General features: G+C 37.4%; 1 protein-coding gene across 8 annotated transcripts in view; it reads right to left on the reverse strand.

The window, feature by feature from the left end:
- The window catches only part of THSD7A (thrombospondin type 1 domain containing 7A), an 885,997-nt gene that overhangs the window by 127,025 nt on the left and 739,390 nt on the right, over nt 1–19,582 (reverse strand). For 7 of the 8 annotated variants that reach the window (XM_074379520.1, XM_074379521.1, XM_074379519.1 and 4 more), the window contains 2 exons: nt 18,742–18,936; nt 1,682–1,916 (listed from right to left, as the gene is read on the reverse strand). In XM_074379520.1, coding sequence (XP_074235621.1) covers nt 1,682–1,916; nt 18,742–18,936 — 430 coding nt within the window. The remainder of the gene's footprint in view (nt 1–1,681; nt 1,917–18,741; nt 18,937–19,582) is intronic. The other variant, XM_074379522.1, reaches the window with a different exon arrangement.

A 19,582-nucleotide genomic window follows, 5' to 3' on the forward strand; every position in this document is an offset into this window, starting at 1 on the left:
GCTTCAAGATACCCTTCCACTGATTTAATGCTGTTAATCCAGCAGGCTTTTCACATATAGGCTTCTACATATGCACATACATTACTTAGGAAAAATATTTTGTAGCTTGTAGAAGTGCGGAAAATGTCAACAGCAACATCTGGAAGATGATTAAGCATGGGACAAGAACAGAATGAGCTTACTGGTAGAAGCTCAGCACAGTAACCCTCATCCTGTGCCACAGCGGGTTGGGCCTGTGCCTGTGTAGTGAATACCTTTATTCCTATTCCAGCAAGAATCAGAATCCTCCAAGACTTGAAACTTCTACTCTTGTTGTTACTTTTGATTTTAATACACTGCACATTAATTTCCTGAGATTCATCACCACTTTAACATAATTTATATTAAAATACTAGTTTGAGGCTACCTATTAAACATGTGAAACAGTCTTTTAATTTATTCAAATCACTGGCATGTTTTCTGTTTCCTAATTTCAAGCAATATAAACAAATAAGTCGTGGGGCAAAATATCCCTAAGGTCTGGAACCCAGGCCAGATAAAAACAGCTCATAATAGGATTCTTATTTATGTCCCTGGAGTTTTTCATACATCAGAAACATTTTCATCTTCCTGGAACACTAAGGAGTAGCTAACATTCTTAAGAAAGAAAGAACAATTTCTAACATCTATTCAGTACTTGGATTATTATTTTATTTTTCATTAAACTCTTTCAACAGGCTTTGAAAACTGTTGGTCAGAATAAGTTAGGTGGCATGCTGAAGATTACACACAATATCTCACCACTTGGCTGAGTATTTTGAAAAGATGAGGCTTTTAAACTCATGCAAAAATTGACTCGTTTACCATTTCATATCTCACATGGCTAAGGTGATTTGAATTTTTTAAAAGTATGCTGTCTTAGATTTAAAAAATCAAGAGGTTTTTCCCCTCAAATATATATTTTTGGAATGGGTTTATTAATTTTCTCTATGCATTGCATAGCTCAGCTATGCCACTGTTTTTGTTTATACTTCTCACAAGGCACATATAATATGCCAACTCTCTGGTTCTTTGTCCTCTCCTCCAGCAAAGTGTTTTCCTTGTTATTACAGTACTCATATCCATCCTGAGAAACTAATAGTTTTTCTACTTATCATAACACTCATCCTATCCCAAGGCTCTGTCTTGAAAATAAATGGTTTTTATTCTAACCATCGAAAGATACAGTAAGTATGCTTCAGTATTTTTGATATAGTGTTTTTTAGGGGAAATGAAAGGCAGATCATACAAGGCTTCTACCCAATTAAACTAGAATGGGCAGCCTCCATAGCCTACGGGTATATAGGAGGTCATGGATGACCCGCACTGCCAGGACTTAGTACACTGTCATTATTGCTCAGCCAGGCTTAAAGCAAGCACTTCTTTCATTGCCTCACTAGCTTAATAAAAGCAGAAAGTGCTACCATAAAACACAAAGTAGCTACCAGACAGAAAGATTTCTATGGAATTTATGGCTCCCCAGTACAAAACTCAAAGCTGTTATAGTTTTATCAGTAGCTGACTTTCAAAACAAACAAATCTTACTCTTGAGGACAGGTAGGACAAGCATCAAAAACCTCCATTTCATGAAGCCAGTGAAGCCTGAGCCATTCCTCTGCACAGTTGGCTACAGGATTTACTGTTGTCATTCTAAAGCTCTTACTTTTTGGGTCCCACTTGGCCCACATTGACTCGCACACAGATGACTTTTCTCGTCTGCATGCCGACAGAGCAGGACACCTCTCCGTTCCAAGTCGTAGTTGTGTTGAAGGACGATACGGAGGTGTCCTCAACGCACTGGCCCCAGGGACCAGTCTGCCAGTGGTACACAGTGCAAGGATGCTCATTACAGCTTCGCACTTCTTGCAAAGCACTGCTATTTGGACAGTGAATTCCACCTAAAAAATGGACAGTGACAGCAGATTAGATATGGTGCCAGCAGGAACGTGACCATTCTCTGTTCTCTGGAATTAACATGGCTGACAACAAGATCCACCACTTATTTAACACATAGCCTGTGACCTACACACTGCTAGGGAAGCAAATTATGTGGCATAGTATGGCTTAAAATATAAACTCTGTAGTTACATGACACTTAATTTAGGGGGCTATGGAAGACTTTAAAGAAAGAGGCCATTGTCCTCCAGAGAAAGTGAAAATGAGGTACAAATGAGGCCCATGTTATTGCTGACCAGGAGAAACACGGGTACTGAGACTTTGCGGATGGAGAAAACCAAGTTTATTTTCAAATATTATCCCCCAAGTTCAAAGTCTTAGTTACAGGTTTTGAAATGTTGCTTAATTAAACATATTAGGTTTCAGGGTGATCAGAAACAGGGATATTAACTGTGAATGACATATTATGATGCTCCAGAGCGTTACTGGGAAGGCCACTGAGTAACAATAGTATCATATTTCTTCAAGCGTAAGTTGTATTGACTGTGCAGTCCACCATCATTATACGTGTCCCAAAGAAAAAGAAACGGCTGCAAATTAAAATATGCTTTCTGATAAACTCCAACTTATATTGTGTGCTTATTGAAATAGCTTTTTATAACTTAATCATATAGCTTTTAATATTTCTCTTTTGCATACATTAAAAGGAAAGGTATTTCTAAAACTTACTTACATTCAGAATCCCAATCTTTCAAGTCAGTTTTTAATTCACACCCATTGAAGTCCGTGTTCTCCTCCTACACAGTATCAGCTTCTGTGATGTCAAAAATGCTGATGTAGGGTTTCTTAAAAAAGAGTCTCCTTTTTCATCTCTAGAATTTTCTTCTGGAATACTGATACTCATCTCTAAGTTTTGATGTTGTAGCATTTTTAATTGCCCCAGAAGGTATCAATGAAATTTTTAAGCAAGCAACTGGGATTTCTTTTCTTTCCTCAAATGGTCCTAGCAGCTTTTGTCTGCTTTGTTGGAGAAGCATCGTGGAATTGCTCCACCAGGAATAACAGCAGTTTCACATGTACAAGAAATGATGACTGTGCCATAACTGTTGCTTGGCCACAGAGATTTTAAAATGCATCCAATGTGAGATGCCGTTATTCCAGAGATGTTAATGGGTAAAACAGATGCAACTTCTTATCAATAGTATATGGTGTCAGAGTTATTCTGGACTTTAAAAATATGCAGTAGCCCCATAGTAAGTACTTTGTAGGTGGCATTTTATGTTCACAACTGTTCTATGAGTTAAAAATTATTAATTGGATGAACTCAAACAGCTTTAATGATGTGACTATAGCAACAATGAGGAATTTATGGCGGTCAATTTGTTACCTCTGTGCTATTTCTGATGACAATTATGAAAACACAAATTCTTATGTTGTTAAAAGCAGGGTATTGGAAGAATTTATTGCTCACTTTATTGACAGTTTCATCTATTGGAATTTATGCAGCCTCTGAATTTCATCTTAGAATATAAAAGAACTGGTTGTAAATGTGGAATGGTGGGAAACCTGAGTACTCATTACAAACATTAGCAATATAGTAAATAGAGGAAATGTTGAATATAATAAGAGGTGGGCTTTAAATCTCAGGAAAGCAGGCTTCAGAAAGTTAAAAATAAATAACAAAAGGCCATTCAGTAGCTAGGGACCCTAACATGGAAAATGGCTCAAGAAGTGAGATTAGGATGAAAATCAAACGTAAAGCCAGGGGCCACACCTGAGCTGATCTTCCAGTATCACTTCACTTATGATTAAAGACATCGCTTTATTCAGCAAATAAGTCAGTAAAAAGTTCATGCGAGAGCTCAACTGCAATTTGGAATCATTTATGCAGTGTTGAACGTTGGTTCGACCTCAGAATAACCCGCATCAAACAGCATTTCATTAATATTCTCTACTTCATGATGGTGGAAACATCTGTCACAGTTCATATCCTATCCTCCATCACATAGCTCTGTGACCCTGTAAGCCTCGGCAAAGAAGTTTAGGATTTGATAGAAATGAATCCTAAAACATACTAATTGGGCTGGGGAGATAAATGGGCTCTCCAATTACCAATTCTTCAGATTTATCCAATCTTAACTCTCAGACAAACTAATTATAAATACAATATATATGTAAGTTTATACATAATTAATAATGTATTATTTAAGAGTAAAAGTACTGATCTCCTACAAAGAATATGCTTCTTGACTGACTTCATTTTCTCTGTGATTAATAAGTATACTGTTTAAAATGTGATCTTAAAACTTCAAATTGTTTTTGATGTTGGAATTGATTGGTTGGCTTTGGAATAAAATAAGAACAAATCTTCTACAACATCAGCGTAACGTGTTGAGAAACTGTGAGATAGCAGTTAAGTTTACAGACATAAAGGTTATTTATTTGCTTGCCCCATTACACATTAAAGCTACATCAGCAGTTTTGGTCTGATGTCGGGATACTTGCACAGATAAGCCCCAGTGTGGTCTTAATTATAAAGAGAAGATGGCAATTTTGAAAGAATGGTTTGTAGTAATTAGTCATTGCAGCATCATGATGTTGTTTGGGGAATAATTTTATGGCAGAAAAGTTGATAGATATAATACTGAATTTATCTATTAGTTACAGAAAGATGTAATTTGAGACTTCTGGGAATATTTCCATAGTATTTAGGAAATTATAAAATGTGATTTATGACAAAATTAGTCATAATTTAAAAAATCATCTTAAATAGAAATATATATTTCATACCAATACCACTATTGAGATTTTCTGTTATTATATTAAAGGGAATAATGTTATAAGACTTTGAAAAATTCTGCTATGTAAATAAACTTCTATGGTCATATAAAAATATCAGCTATTATGCGAAACTTCTTAGAAATAAAACAGTGACTTTTCCTCCCCACATTAAGTTCATAGAAGCTTTGTTAGGAGGCAGCTGCACAGAGCTATGGTGTTTCCAGTTCTGACATTTACATCCTTACAATTTAGATGATAATTTTTTTTTTTTTTTGAGACGGAGTTTCGCTCTTGTTACCCAGGCTGGAGTGCAATGGCGCGATCTCAGCTCACCGCAACCTCCGCCTCCTGGGTTCAGGCAATTCTCCTGCCTCAGCCTCCTGAGTAGCTGGGATTACAGGCACATGCCACCATGCCCAGCTAATTTTTTGTATTTTTAGTAGAGACGGGGTTTCACCATGTTGACCAGGATGGTCTCAATCTCTCGACCTTGTGATCCACCCGCCTCGGCCTCCCAAAGTGCTGGGATTACAAGCTTGAGCCACCGCGCCCGGCCTAGATGATAATTTTTTTTTAAAAAAGAATCTTGTTTAAAACAATAATTAAATGCGGATTCGACGTTTATGTGAGATGCTTCAAGAAATACCTAGAGGGATTAGAAACAGTTCCTGCTACTCTCAAGGATCTTATAATGTAGTGGAAAAAAGCAGTAGGAGAGGTAAGCATACAAACGAGTGTAATTCCAGATAGAATGAAATAATTATCTTGTGGGGTATTTAGTATAACCGGGATTCAAAGAGTACAATTTCACTACTTTTTGACTCTGAAAAATGTCTCAGACTGAAAGAGGCACTGAGAAAGTTTTAAAGGAGTAGGATTTTAACAAGCAGAATTCTGGGAAGGGTCAGAAGGAAAAGAGAATAGTATCTAAGTAGAAAAATAAATAAATAGAAGCAAAGGCATGCAGGCAGGTGTGACCTTGGGCATTAACAATGCTGATGTAGTAAGTTGGAGTGTTGAGTTCACATCAGAAAATAACTGGCAACAAAAATAAGAAAGTGGATGGGGCTTCTGTTATGAAGAAGATATTGGTGTGAATAGCACTATTATCATAGTACTATTAATTATACTTTTAAGGTGCTTCTAGCTTTTCCTGCTATTGCAGGCTGAATTTCTTTTACAGCAGACCAATGCTGGGTGAAAAGCACATTGGCAAGGATATGCTTTGGGGGTGTTGAAATGGAACAGCATTAGCTGTGGGGCACCTCAGGAGATTCTGTTGCAGTGTAGCCCCATCCCCCAGGTTTTCTTTGCAGAAATAGACAGAAGACTGTCCATCACACAGCCTGCATAAATCCTGTGTGGTGGTCAAGTCGTGACAGATTGAAGTAGAATTCTGTTTTCAAGGTCAATAGTGGGAGAATGGGGAGGTGACAGTATTAACTTAGAAATCAGAGTTGTAAGTATACATATACTCATACATGTAATGAAGCCTGCATTCTTCACATTTTTCTAGGAAATATGGGTACTACCTGGTTACTATAATTAAAATCACTTAGCTATAAAAACTAAACAAGTTTAAATAAAAATATTTGTCCCTCAATTTTTTTTTCATTGTGAAATATGACTTTTAAAGACTATTATTTGAGGAAAAAATGGCAACTTATTTCAATCTGCATCTATCCTCAGCTTTATAAGACAGGTGTAAAGACATTAATATTTGGTTGATGTTGTTTTACCAGATCACTGTGAACTGAACAAAAATAAATATTCTTTCCTTTTTTTTTGCTTTGTAAGAATAATTAACTACATCATGAAAATTAACAGAAATTGTTATGTCCAGTGGGAAACATTTTAAAAAATCACCTTTTCCTTTTGAAGTTTGTTAGGATCTACAATATAGGTTCAAAAAACTGAGGAAGCTAAAAATCTAACATTAATTTTAAATTTTTTGTTCAAATTCACCTTACTATTTATATTTAAAAATATGCCAGAAGTATTAAAAGGTTGCCTACATTTAGAATTTTCTAACATAACTTTAAAATATCTTTTTGAGACAAATACTACAGTTTATGCAATATTTATACCTTAAAGTAAGAATATTAAAAAGTGAAATGCCAACTTTAACCAGATGTCAAGAAACACAAGCACACACACACACACACACACACACACACACACACACACTTTTTTTAAGTGTAAAGAACTAATTTTACCTTCTCCAGTATGTTAACTATCATCAATTGCCAGTACTTATGATCTGGTTTCCAAATGACATTTCAATAATTAGCATTTTATGACAATGTTTGTATATTGATGATAATAGGTTATAAGTTACTCAAGATCATATAGAAAGTGTCAGGGTCTTTCATGCTTTGTTCTGCTCCTTAACACTCATTGCTAACATGCTCTATGTATGATTAGTTGCTGACTGTCTTGCCCCATTTGAAGGGGTCAGTAAAGGCAGGGATTTAAATGTTTCTTCATGGTTATATCTTCAGCACCTTAAACAGTGCCTGGCTCATCGTGGGTGCTCAGTAGCTGCTTATTGGTTGAATTAAGAAATCAATAAAAGTAGAGGTGAGGGGAGGATCCAAGATGGCCAGATAGGAACAGCTCTGGAGTGCAGTTCCCAGTGAGAACAGCACAGAGAATGAGTGCTCACCACATTTCCAAATAAGTTTTCAATGCCCACAGATGAGAAGATTCCTGGGCTGAAAAGTGTTTCAGTTGATGCCAGGTGAGTGCAGAGAAACTCACACAGGTCCAGGTGGCATTTCAAATGGGGTTTGGAATGCATGGGAAACAGAGCCGCGCATTCAACTGAAAGGGAGGGGGCTGAGACACAGAGCCAGGCAATCTGGCTCAGCAGGTACCACCCCCACAAAACAAGCAATCTGAAACTGTTTGGATTGAGAGTTTCACAGCAAGTGCAGCTGGACCCAGCACTGTCCAGCTCAGTGGCGGGAAGGGCATCCCTGACTATTGAGGCAGTCTGCCACTACCAAAGCAGTTCACACAGCAGCTGGGCAGAGCCTGCGGCAGCTCAGCAACACTTCTGCTGGCAGACTGTGACTAGACTACTCCGTGTGGGGCAGGGCATCTGTGAAAAAAGGCAGCAGCATGACAGGAACTTATAAATAAAGCCAACCTTCCTAGGACAGAGCACCCAGGAAAAGAGGCGGTCATGGTTTCAGCTGCAGCAGACTAAAAGGTACCTGCCCAGCAACTCTGCATGGAACAATGGAGCTCCCAGCACAGCATTTGAGCTTCTATAAGGGACAGACTATCTCCTCAAGTAACTTCCCAACCCCTGTATACCCACAGAGACATCTCATAAAGGACAGCTCAGGCTGACATCTGCTGGGTACCCTTCTGGGATGAGGATAGCAGAGGAAGAAACGGGCAGCAACCCTTCTGTTCTGTAGCCCCTTGAGGGAGATCCCCAGGTGAGCGGGTTCTGGAGTGGACCTTCAGCAGTCCTGTGGCAGAGGGGCCAGACTGTTAGAAGGAAAACTAAGAAACAGAAAGAAACAGCTTCAGCATCAACAAAAAGGATGTTCATTCAGAGATCCCAACTGAAAGTCACCAACTATAAAGACCACAGGTAGATAAAACCACTAAGATGGGAAGAAACCAGTGCAAAAAGGAAGAAAACACCAAAAACCAGAATGCCTCTCCTCCTCTAAGGGATCACAACTCCTCACCAGCTGGGAATCAAAGATGGATGGTGAATAAATTGGATGAAATGACAGAAACAGGCTTCAGAAGGTGGGTAATAACAAACTTCTCTGAGCTAAAAGAACATGTGCTAACCCAATGCAAAGAAACTAAGAACGTAGCAAAAAGATTAGATGAGATGCTAATCAGAATAAACAGCTTAGAGAAGAATATAAATGACTTGATGGAGCCGAAAAACACAGCACGAGAACTTTGCAAAACATACACAAGTTTCAAGAGCCAAATTGACTAAGCAGAAGAAAAGATATCTAAGATTGAAGATCAACTCAATGAAATAAAATGGGAAGGAAAGAACAGAGAAAAAAGAGTGAAAAGAATTGAACAAAGCCTCCAAGAAATATGGGATTCTGTGAAAAGACCTAATCTACGTTTGATAAGTGTACCCAAATATAACAGAGAGAATGAATCCAAGTTGGAAAACACTCTTTAGGATATTATCCAAAAGAACTTCCCCAACCTAGAAAGGCAGGCCAATATTCAAGTCCAGGAAATACAGAGAACACCACAAAGATATTCCTCAAGAAGAGCAACCTGAAGGCACATAATCATCAGATTCACCAGGGCTGAAATGAAGGAAAAAAGGCTAAGGGCAGCCAGAGAGAAAGATTGGGTTACCTACAAAGGGAAGCCCATCAGACTCATAGAGGATCTTTTGGCAGAAACCCTACAAGCCAGAAGAGAGTGGGGGCCAATATTCAACATCCTTAAAGAAAAGAACTTTCAACCTAGAATTTCATACCAGCCAAACTAAACTTCATAAACAAAGGAGAAAGAAAATCCTTTAAGGACAAGTAATTGCTGAGAGATTTTGTCACCATCAGGCCTGCCCTACAGGAGCTCCTGAAAGCAGCACTAAATAAGGAAAGGAACAACCAGTACCAGCCACTCCAAAAATGTACCAAATGGTAAAGACCATTGACATAATGAAGAAAATGTGTCAACTAATGGGCAAAACATCCAGCTAGCAACAAAATGGTAGGATCAAATTCACACATAACAATATTAACCTTAAATGTAAATGGACTAAATGTCCCAATCGAAAGACACAGACTGGCAAATTGAATAAAAAGTCAAAACCCATCGATGTGTATGATCTAGGAAACCCATCTCACATGCAAGGATACATACACGCTCAAAATAAAGGGATGGAGGAAGATTTACTAAGCAAATGGAGAGAGAGAAAAAAAAAGCAGGAGTTGCAATCCTAGTTTCTGATAAAACAGACTCTAAATCAACAAAGATCAAAAGAGACAAAGAAGGGCATTACATAATGGTAAAAGAATGAACGCATCAAGAAGAACTAATGATCCTAAATATATACGCACCCTATACAGGAGCACCCAGGTACATAAAGCAAGTTTTTAATGACCTACAAAGATACTTAGTCTCCCACACAATAATAATGGAAGACTTTAACACTCCACGGTCAATAATAGACAGATCAATGAGACAGAAAATTAACAAGGATATCCAGGACTTGAACTCAGATCTGGACCTAGCAGACCTAACAGACATCTACAGAGATCTCTACCCCAAATCAAGAGGATATACATTCTTCTCAAGACCACAGGCACTTACTCTAAAACTGATCACATAATTGGAAGCAAATCACTCCTCACCCAATGCAAAAGAACAGGAATCATAACAAACAGTCTATCAGACCACAGTGCAATCAAATTAGAACTCAGAATTCAGAAACTGAGAACCACACCACTTCATGGAAAATGAACAACTGGCTCCTGAATGTTGACTGGATAAACAATGAAATGAAGGCAGAAATAAAGATGTTCTTTGAAACTAATGAGAACAAAGACACAACATACCAGAATCTCTGGGACACATTTAAAGCAGTGTCTAGAGGAAAATTTATAGCAATAATGCCCACATGAGAAGTGAGGAAAGATCTAAAATCAACACCCTATCATCAAAATTGAAAGAGCTAGAGGAGCAAGATTTAAAAAAAAACTCAAAAGCTAGCAGAAGACAAGAAATAACTAAGATCAGAGCAGAACTGAAGGAGATAGACACACAAAAAAATCCTTCAAAAAAATCAATAAATCTAGGAGCTGATCTTTTGAAAAGATCAACAAAATAGACTGCTAGCCAGATTAATAAAAAAGAAAAGAGAGAAGAATGAAAGAGATGCAATAAAAAATAATAAAGGGCATAACACCACTGACTCCACAGAAATACAAATTACCATCAGAGATTACTACAAACAATTCTATGCACATAAACCAGTAAACCTGAAAGAAATGGATATATTCCCGGACACTTGCACCCTCCCAAGTCTAAACCAGGAAGAATTTGAAACCTTGAACAGTCCAGTAACAAGGGCTCAAGTTAAGGCAACAATTAATAGCCTACCAACCAAAAAAAGCCCAGGTCCAGATGGGTTCACAGCTGAATTCTACCAGACATTCAAAGAGGAGCTGGTACCATTCCTTCTGAAACTATTCCAAACAATCCAAAAAGAGGGAATCCTTCCGAAATCATTTTATGGACTAATATCATCCTGATACCAAAACCTGGCAGAGACTCAACAAAAAAAGAACACTCAGGCCAATATCCATGATGAACACAGATGCAAAAATCTTCAATAAAATACTAGAAAACCAACTGCAACAGTATATCAAAAAGCTTATCCATCACGATCAAGTAGGCTTCATTCTATGGATGTAAGCCTGGTTCAACCTAGGCAAGTCTATACACATAATCCACCACATAAACAGAACCAAAGACAAAAGCCACATGATTATCTCAACAGATGCAGAGAAGGCCTTTGACAAAATCCAACAGCCTTTATGCTAAAAATTCTCAATAAACTAGGTATTGAAGGAACATATCTCAAAATAATAAAAGCTATTTATGACAAACCTACAGCCAATATCATACTGAACGAGCAAAACCTGGAAGTATGCCCTTCAAAATCCGGCACTAGACAAGGATGCCCTCTGTCACCACTCCTGTTCAATAAAGTATTGGATATTCTGGCCAGAGAAATTAGGCAAGAAAAAAAAAAGCATATTCAATTAGGAAAGGAGGAAGTCAAATTGTCTCTATTTGCAGACGACATGATTGTATATTTAGAAGACCCCATCATCTCAGCCCCAAATCTCCTAAAATTGGTAAGCAACTTCAGCGAAGTCTCAGGATACAAAATCAATGTGCAGAAATCACAAGCATTACTATACACCAATAACAGACTAATAGAGAGCCAAATCAAGAGCGAACTCCCATCCACAATTGCTACAAAGAGAATAAAACACCTAAGAATACAGCTAACAAAGAATGTAAAGGACCTCTTCAAGGAGAACTACAAACCACTGCTCAAGGAAATAAGAGAGGACACAAACAAATGGAGAAACATTCCATGCTCATGGTTCAGAAGAATCGATAATGTGGCCATACTTCCCTAAGTAATTTATAGATTCAATGCTATCCCCATCAAGCTACCAATGATCTTCTTCACAGAACTGGAAAAAAACCACCTTAAACTTCATATGGAACCAAAAGAGAGCCCGCATAGCCAAGACAGTCCTAAGCAAAAAGAATAAAGCCGGAGGCATCATGCTACCTGATTTCAAACTATACTACAAAGCTACAGTAATCAAAACAGCATGGTACTGGTACTAAAACAGAGATATAGAGCCATGGAACAGAACAGAGCCCTTGGAGGCAACGCCACACATCTATAACCATCTGATCTTTGACACAACTGACAAAAACAAGCAATGGGGAAAGGATTCCCTGTTTAATAAATGGTGTTGGGAAAACTGGCTAGCAATGCAGAAAGCAGAAACTGGACTCCTTCCTGACACCTTACACTAAAATTAACTCCAGATGGACTAAAGACTTAAACATAAGACCTAACACCATAAAAATTCTAGAAGAAAACCTAGGCAAAACCATTTAGGACATAGGCATTGGCAAGGACTTCATGACTAAAACACCAAAAGCACTGGCAACAAAAGCCAAAATAGACAAATGGGATCTAATTAAACTCCAGAGCTTCTGCACAGCAGAAGAAACAATCATTAGAGTGAACTGGCAACCAAGAGAATGGGAAAAAATTTTTGCCATCTACCCATCTGACAAAGGGCTAATATCCAGAATCTACAAAGAACTTAAACAGATTTACAAGAAAAAAGAAAAAAAAAACAAACCCATCCAAAAGTGGGAGAAGGATATGAACAGAAAGTTTTCTAAAGAAGACATATATGAGTCCAACAAACATATGAAAAAATGCTCATTATCTCTGGTTATTAGAGAAATGCAAATCAAAACCACACTGAGATACCATCTCATGCCAGTTAGAATGGCGATCTTTAAAAAACAGGGAGACAGCAGATGCTGGAGAGGATGTGGAGAAATAGGAACACTTTTACACTGTTGGTGGGAGTGTAAACTAGTTCAAACATTGTGGAAGACAGTGTGGTGATTCCTCAAGGATCTAGAAATAGAAACACCATTTGACCCAGTAATCCCATTACTGGGTATATGCCAGAAGATTATAAATCATTCTGTTATCAAGAGACATGCATACGTATGTTCACTGTGGCACTGTTTACAATAGCAAAGACATGGAATCAACCCAATTGTCCATCAACAATAGACTGGATAAAGAAAATGTGGCACATATACACCATGGAATACTACACAGCCATAAAAAATGATGAGTTTGTGTCCTTCATAGGGACATGGATGAATCTGCAAACCATCATTCTCAAAAAACTGACACAAGAACAGAAAATCAAACACCACATGGTATCACTCATAGGAGGATGTTGAATAATGAGAACACATGGACACAGGGAGCTGAGCATCACACACTGGGGTCTGTTTGGAGGGGCCAAGGGAGGGACAGCAGGGGTGTTGGGAGGTCAGGGAGGGATAACATGGGGAGAAATGCCAGATGTCGGTGACAGGGGGAAGCAGGCAGCAAACCACATTGCCATGTCTGTACCTATGCAACAATCCTGCACGATCTGCACATGTACTCCAGAACCTAAAGTATAGTAATAATAATAATAATAATAATAATAATAATAATAATAAAGCACCAGCCACGGTGGCTCATGACTGTAATCCCAGCACTTTGGGAGGCTGAGGTGGGTGGATTACCTGAGCTCAGGAGTTTGAGACCACCCTGGGCAACACAGTGAAATCCCGTCTTAACTAAAATACAAAAAAATCAGCTGGGCATGTAGGTGCCCCTGAAATCCCAGCTACTTGGGAGGCTGAGGCTGGAGAATTACTTGGGCCTGAGAGGTAGAAGTTGCGTTAGCCAAGATAGGGCCACTGCACTCCAGCCTGGGCAACACAGTGAGACTTCATCTCGAAAAAAGAAAGACTGTGTAGAATGCAATGATATACAAATCTGTTTTCTTTTCATGTTTAATTTTAAACCAATCTGAAACTTAGAGTAAAATCAAAAGTATGATATAAATAACTTTCTTTTCCTGGACCATTTGGAAAAAGGTGAAATAATGTCCACCACTCTAAGTATGTTAGTATGTGTTTCCTACAACCAAGAGCATTCTCCTACACATAAGCAATTCACTATTCAAAATCCGAAAATCAGAATAGAAACACTGATAAGTTATTACCATTGACTCCTCAGACCCCATTTAAGTTTGCCAACTGTCCCAAGATGTCCTTTATAGCACAGTGAGTTAGTTCAGAATCAAGCTTTACATTTAGATGTCACACTTTGTTAGTCTCCTTAAATCTCGAACAGTTCTTCAACCGTTCCTTCATTTTCATGTTTAGACACTCTGGAAGATTAAAGATTATTCTGTACAATGTCTTTGAATTGGAGTTTATCTGATGTTCCCTCACGATTAGATTCTATATATGCATATTTGATAGGGTTATCGCAGAAGTATGTCATATTCTCATTATATATCACACTGGGGACACAAGATTTCGATTTGCTCCATTATCAATAATGCTAACTTTGGTCACTAGATTAGAGATGTCTGTCAGACTTCTCTATTAGGGAAATATTTGAGACTATGTAAATACAATGCTTTTCATGAGATTTAATTTATTCCTTTATTTATAATATAAAGTGTAGATCCACGGTTTCCTATTCAATGGTCTGTTAGTATTATTATTTTGTTTGTTATTAAAATTGTTTGTATACATGGTCAGTGGGAGAACATTTAAGCTGGCTTCTGTGGACATTTGACGATTCTCTACTTTCTACCACAAGATCCTCCTGGCCTATCTTGTACTTCTTCTATCCCAGCTGTGCAATCAGCCATTTCTCAAAGGAGCCTTTGTTCCTTTGATATCAGAAACCAAATGGTATGACAAAGCAAAATCTGACTGCTACATATGCTTACTGCTGTTGGGGTCTTGCTGCTTTCAGGTCTTTTCAGCGAATGAGGCTAATACATGTATATATGTATATAATATGCACATACCTCTATTTGTATACTTTCATTGATATTTACTCTATATTTATCTTTACAAATTGAACACAAGTTTACATTAATAAATTAATAACATCCACTTCCAATGCTGTACCACAGAGTGTACTGTACTAGTTTTCTTTTCTAATATATTTGCAACTCTCTTCTCCAGAAATAAAAAAAACCTGACTCCTATGATGTTAAATACATGTACTTATTTTGTCAATTTCCTCTCACCCCACACTTCATCTCCCATTGTCATCTCCATTGCTATACCCACAATATGTCTTCATCACTCTGCTCAAGATCTGACATCCTGCATGAGGCCACCCATAAGATAGAAACCGTCCTCCACTGTGTCTGGCTGTGATACGCCATACTGGGCTGGCCGCCTGGATGCTGAGATTCTCTCTTAACCTTGCCGTGCTCTAACATCCAGTGTTGAGTCACTCTTCTGTCCTCTCACACAGTACAGGTGCCCCCGTCCTTCGCCCTGCTCACTGGCTCTGTAACTGCATGCCAGGCCACCTCTTTTCTCACTTCGGCTGCTCCTCACCCAGCTGGGTTCTGACAACCCACTCTAGATCACCGCAGACCTCAGATGCCCAACTGCTTGGTTTTACCAAATGGCTTTTTGGATAGAATTGTTCAGGAAAAAAGAAAAAGAGCCTAGCAATAAAGGGAAGTGAAGGAAGGGAAAAGGAAAAGAATGAAGTGCAGTATGAGGAAGGGAAAGCATCGTTCTATCATTCTGTCATTCATTTAAGAGGAACAAAAATAATTAATCCTAACATCTTCACAATGGAGACCCCTGTTTTATCTACTGAATTGAGGCCATATGGAATAGTTATTTATCATCTGTCTATGGATATAGATATAGATATTGATGCATATATACAAAATAAGAACACAGAGTAAATCAGGAATAGACTACTAGTCAATACTCCTCTTTTTAGCACACAATAGGATTTTATTTCCTCATTCTCCTTGAAGTTAGGCATAGTTATAAAACTTACATTAACAATGAAATGAGAGAAATGACATAAATCACTCTTAGATGAGAGAATTGCCGATTCTTTAAAATCCACAGATAGATTCTCCAAGTATTTTCTTCCTCTGGCACATGAAGATTGTGGAACCCGGTCTTCACATGATGATGCAATGTTGTGACATTTCCTGAAGGACAAACTGCCCTGGAGAGTTACCCAAAGCTGTAGCTAAGTTTCCATGAGGAACAAGTAAATAAACCTTTGTTCTTTTAAGCTCCTGAATGTCTGGGCTGTCCATTACTGAAGCACAACCTAGTCTATTCTTAACAATTACAAGGAGTTATCTAACCTTCCGTATTGTTTAATGGTGGCATTCTGATTAAGGGAAATGAAAGTACAGGTTGGAGCATTTATTTTATAAATTCCAGATCTATTTTTCACATGGACTTATCCTACATGTTATTTCCCTAGAAAAATCATATAATTTCTTGTCTAAACACACCATATATTATTCTCCAATGTGGCACTTTCCTTTAAAGTTATCACTATCAGTGTCTGATTCACAGGGATTTAGGAACATTTATGACACGAAGCACTAATTCTTGAAGAATAATAGAAAGGCCTACATTTGTGTAGAATTACAAAGGGTTATCTAAGTAACAGGGAAACATATTTTAAAACTTCCTGCAGATACTGTTCCTAAATCATTAAAAATAAAGTTCAGAATTAGAAAAGATTTATTTTGAGTGAGGCAAAATGTGTTTCAATGTCCAACAAATAATAGGTACAAAATCAACAGGCTTTGAAGTACAAATTTCTCATAAAATGTGTTCCAGTGTCCATCAACTAATAGGTACTAAATAAATAGACTTTGAAGTATAAATATCGTATAATTATATTAGCTTTTATAAATGTTAGTAACAGAGGTAAATAGCAGTAGAGACAAACGGCATTAACAGAGTTTCTTTTACGCCTTCCATTTAAAAACATGTTTTATAATAATGTATTATTTATTTCAAAATAGCTAGAAGATTCTCAATGCCCTTGTTAACAGAAATAATAAATGTTTGAGGTGATGGATATGCTAATTACCCTGATTTGATTATTACACAATTTATGTCACACTGTAGCCTATAAATATGTGCAATTATTATGTATCAATTAAAACAAAACTTGAAGAAATAAAATTGTTTTGAATTAATACCCTTATGATTTACTGTATAAACATCTATAACTTTCCACCACAACTTGCTTATAATGCAACCACTAAACTCAATTAAAAATTATCGAAGACTTACCCTTTCAAACTAAGTGGACAACACATGTCAAAGTGCAATCACAAACTTCTGCCTTTAAAACATTTCGTGACCTTTCAGTGTGAAGCAACATGTCTTCAGGAATAATGATCTGATGAGTTCTGCAAGCATAGCAAAATCCTTGCCATGTGACTTACAGGGTGAAAAGTCACTCATCACTAGTCACACAGTAAGTGTCTTCTGGATAATAATGAATTTATAGGAAACAGGATGACCACAGATCTAATTTTAATGAAGCCCAAGACACAATCTGAGCTGATTGAGTTTGAAGTCTGCATACAATCTTCACAAGGTTAGAGTCATTGTATGACAACACAAGAAACAGAATTTTCTTTGTAAAAGGTTTTGTTTTTCAATGGATACACTTTTTTGCAGCAAAGAGTTAAGTATATATTAAGATGGTAGGAAAAAGTTTCTGAACATTTTAAAGAAAATCTAAAATTTCACAGTTTGGCTTTTGTTGTATGTAAAATGTTTGTTCTACTTATGTAACACTCATGTGCAAAGACTGAGATAGTTATATGTCTGAGATAGTTATTACACACACAGCAAATATAACAGGGAAAAGTATCCTGTTTCTATCAATAAAATACTTCATAAACAGAAAAATAGAAAAAGGTATAGGCAACACAAAACTCCCCCCAAATTATCAATTTGAGGAAAACATAAAATGTTAAGCTTATAACAAACAGAAATAATCATCTACCAGTGCCAAATGTGAACGAAGAGTCATTTAGCTTAATAGTGTTTAAATAACATATACTTAGATTCTTAAGAACATGCCTTGATGTGAACAAACTTGATTTACTTTTATGCTTTTCTCACTCCTGTGTTATTTTTCAGAATGACAAGATTAAGTATGACATTACATCGCCCAGGCACACAGAGGCCAAATTAGCATTTGGATATCATCTTGAGAGACAATTACCAAGAGTCTTGTATTTCTTGGCAATAAAGCTCACAAGTGAGGTATAAATATGTGACAAACATGCTTTATTCACCCTATAGGCTGAAGTGATTTAGGAGCAACATATTTTAAAAATGAACAAGATTTACTTATGAGATTTCTGGATCTCAGAGCCTATATTCAAGAAACTGAAAGAAACTGAAAATTGCAACTTTCAGTCGAACAGTAGATATTCTTGTGGTGGTCTTAAATAAAATTTATTATCGGACATATATATTTATTTATGAAAAAGTAGACTATGATTTCAAAGGATAAAACTGACTTTTGAAATTCAGAAAAAAACAATGAAACATCTGGAATTTTGAGAACCATTTTCAGATGTATTCAAAGGCTTAACACTTTGGCTTACAAAGAACTCTAATGACTGGGAGGATGGGAAAAAGCAAAATGAGTTCACTTTTAAAAGTCTTCCCTCCTTTATTAATGATCAATTTTCCAGATCAATTTTGGGGAACAGGATCAAATTTCTCTACATATCAGCAGATATTAAATGTTAAATGGCTGGATTTCTGGTAGTTGATTGTCATAGAATAGCACCTTATCCAGGCTACACAAAAAAGATGCATACTAACTTTTGAAATGAACCTAGATGGCTTCTGAAGTTGGTGACTCACCTTCTTCACCCGCATAGGCCAGAATAGATCGTGCTCGTATCTGTTTCCCTTCTGTGGTTTTCCCTGAGCATGTGTGAGAGCAGGAGGACCATGTAGACCATGTGGTGAGCACACAGTCTCTCGGGCATGGGGCATCACAGGCCACAGGGATGGGGAAGATGGCATCTCTGCACAGCTGTCTGTCAACTTCTTCTCCTGAGGAAGACATGACCATCAACAGCGATTATTGTTAATTCAATGTAAAATGAGCAACTGAAACCAGACGGGTACCCAAATAAGTTACATTATCTTTCTTTTGGTCTTATGTAAACACACACACACACACACACACACACACACACACACACACACAAATACAAAGCCAAAAGAGGGATTGCCTACTATGGCCAGATGTTAATAGAACACCAGGAACAAGCATACATACACACACATACACTCATGACCCTAAATGAGGCTTCTTTCATTCTCAGGAGCATGCATGGGTAGATCAGGCACAACACTGAGAGGATTTTTATGCCACAGATACCTGCCCATTAAGTATTAATTTTTGTACTCATACTACTGAGTTGTAATAAGGAGCATTAACAAAGTATGTCTCCTCTTTCTTTACTGGCGATCGGTCATGGTTTACAAATAATGACTCTATCCATAGCATCTATCTTATGTTCATGAACCAACTAATAGGTGTCTATTTACAAACTCTATTGTGTCTCTCAGGGTAGTTATTATCATATAATTGGCAACCTTCTTTAATAAAAAATTGTTAGTTGGAAATAGATGGGAAATGTATGATAGGATAACATTATAAAGTCACTGCTTAAGGTGATCCCAATTGGAGAGG

Source organism: Saimiri boliviensis, chromosome 10 (genome assembly GCF_048565385.1).
Source record: "Saimiri boliviensis isolate mSaiBol1 chromosome 10, mSaiBol1.pri, whole genome shotgun sequence".
NCBI classification, from domain to species: domain Eukaryota; kingdom Metazoa; phylum Chordata; class Mammalia; order Primates; family Cebidae; genus Saimiri; species Saimiri boliviensis.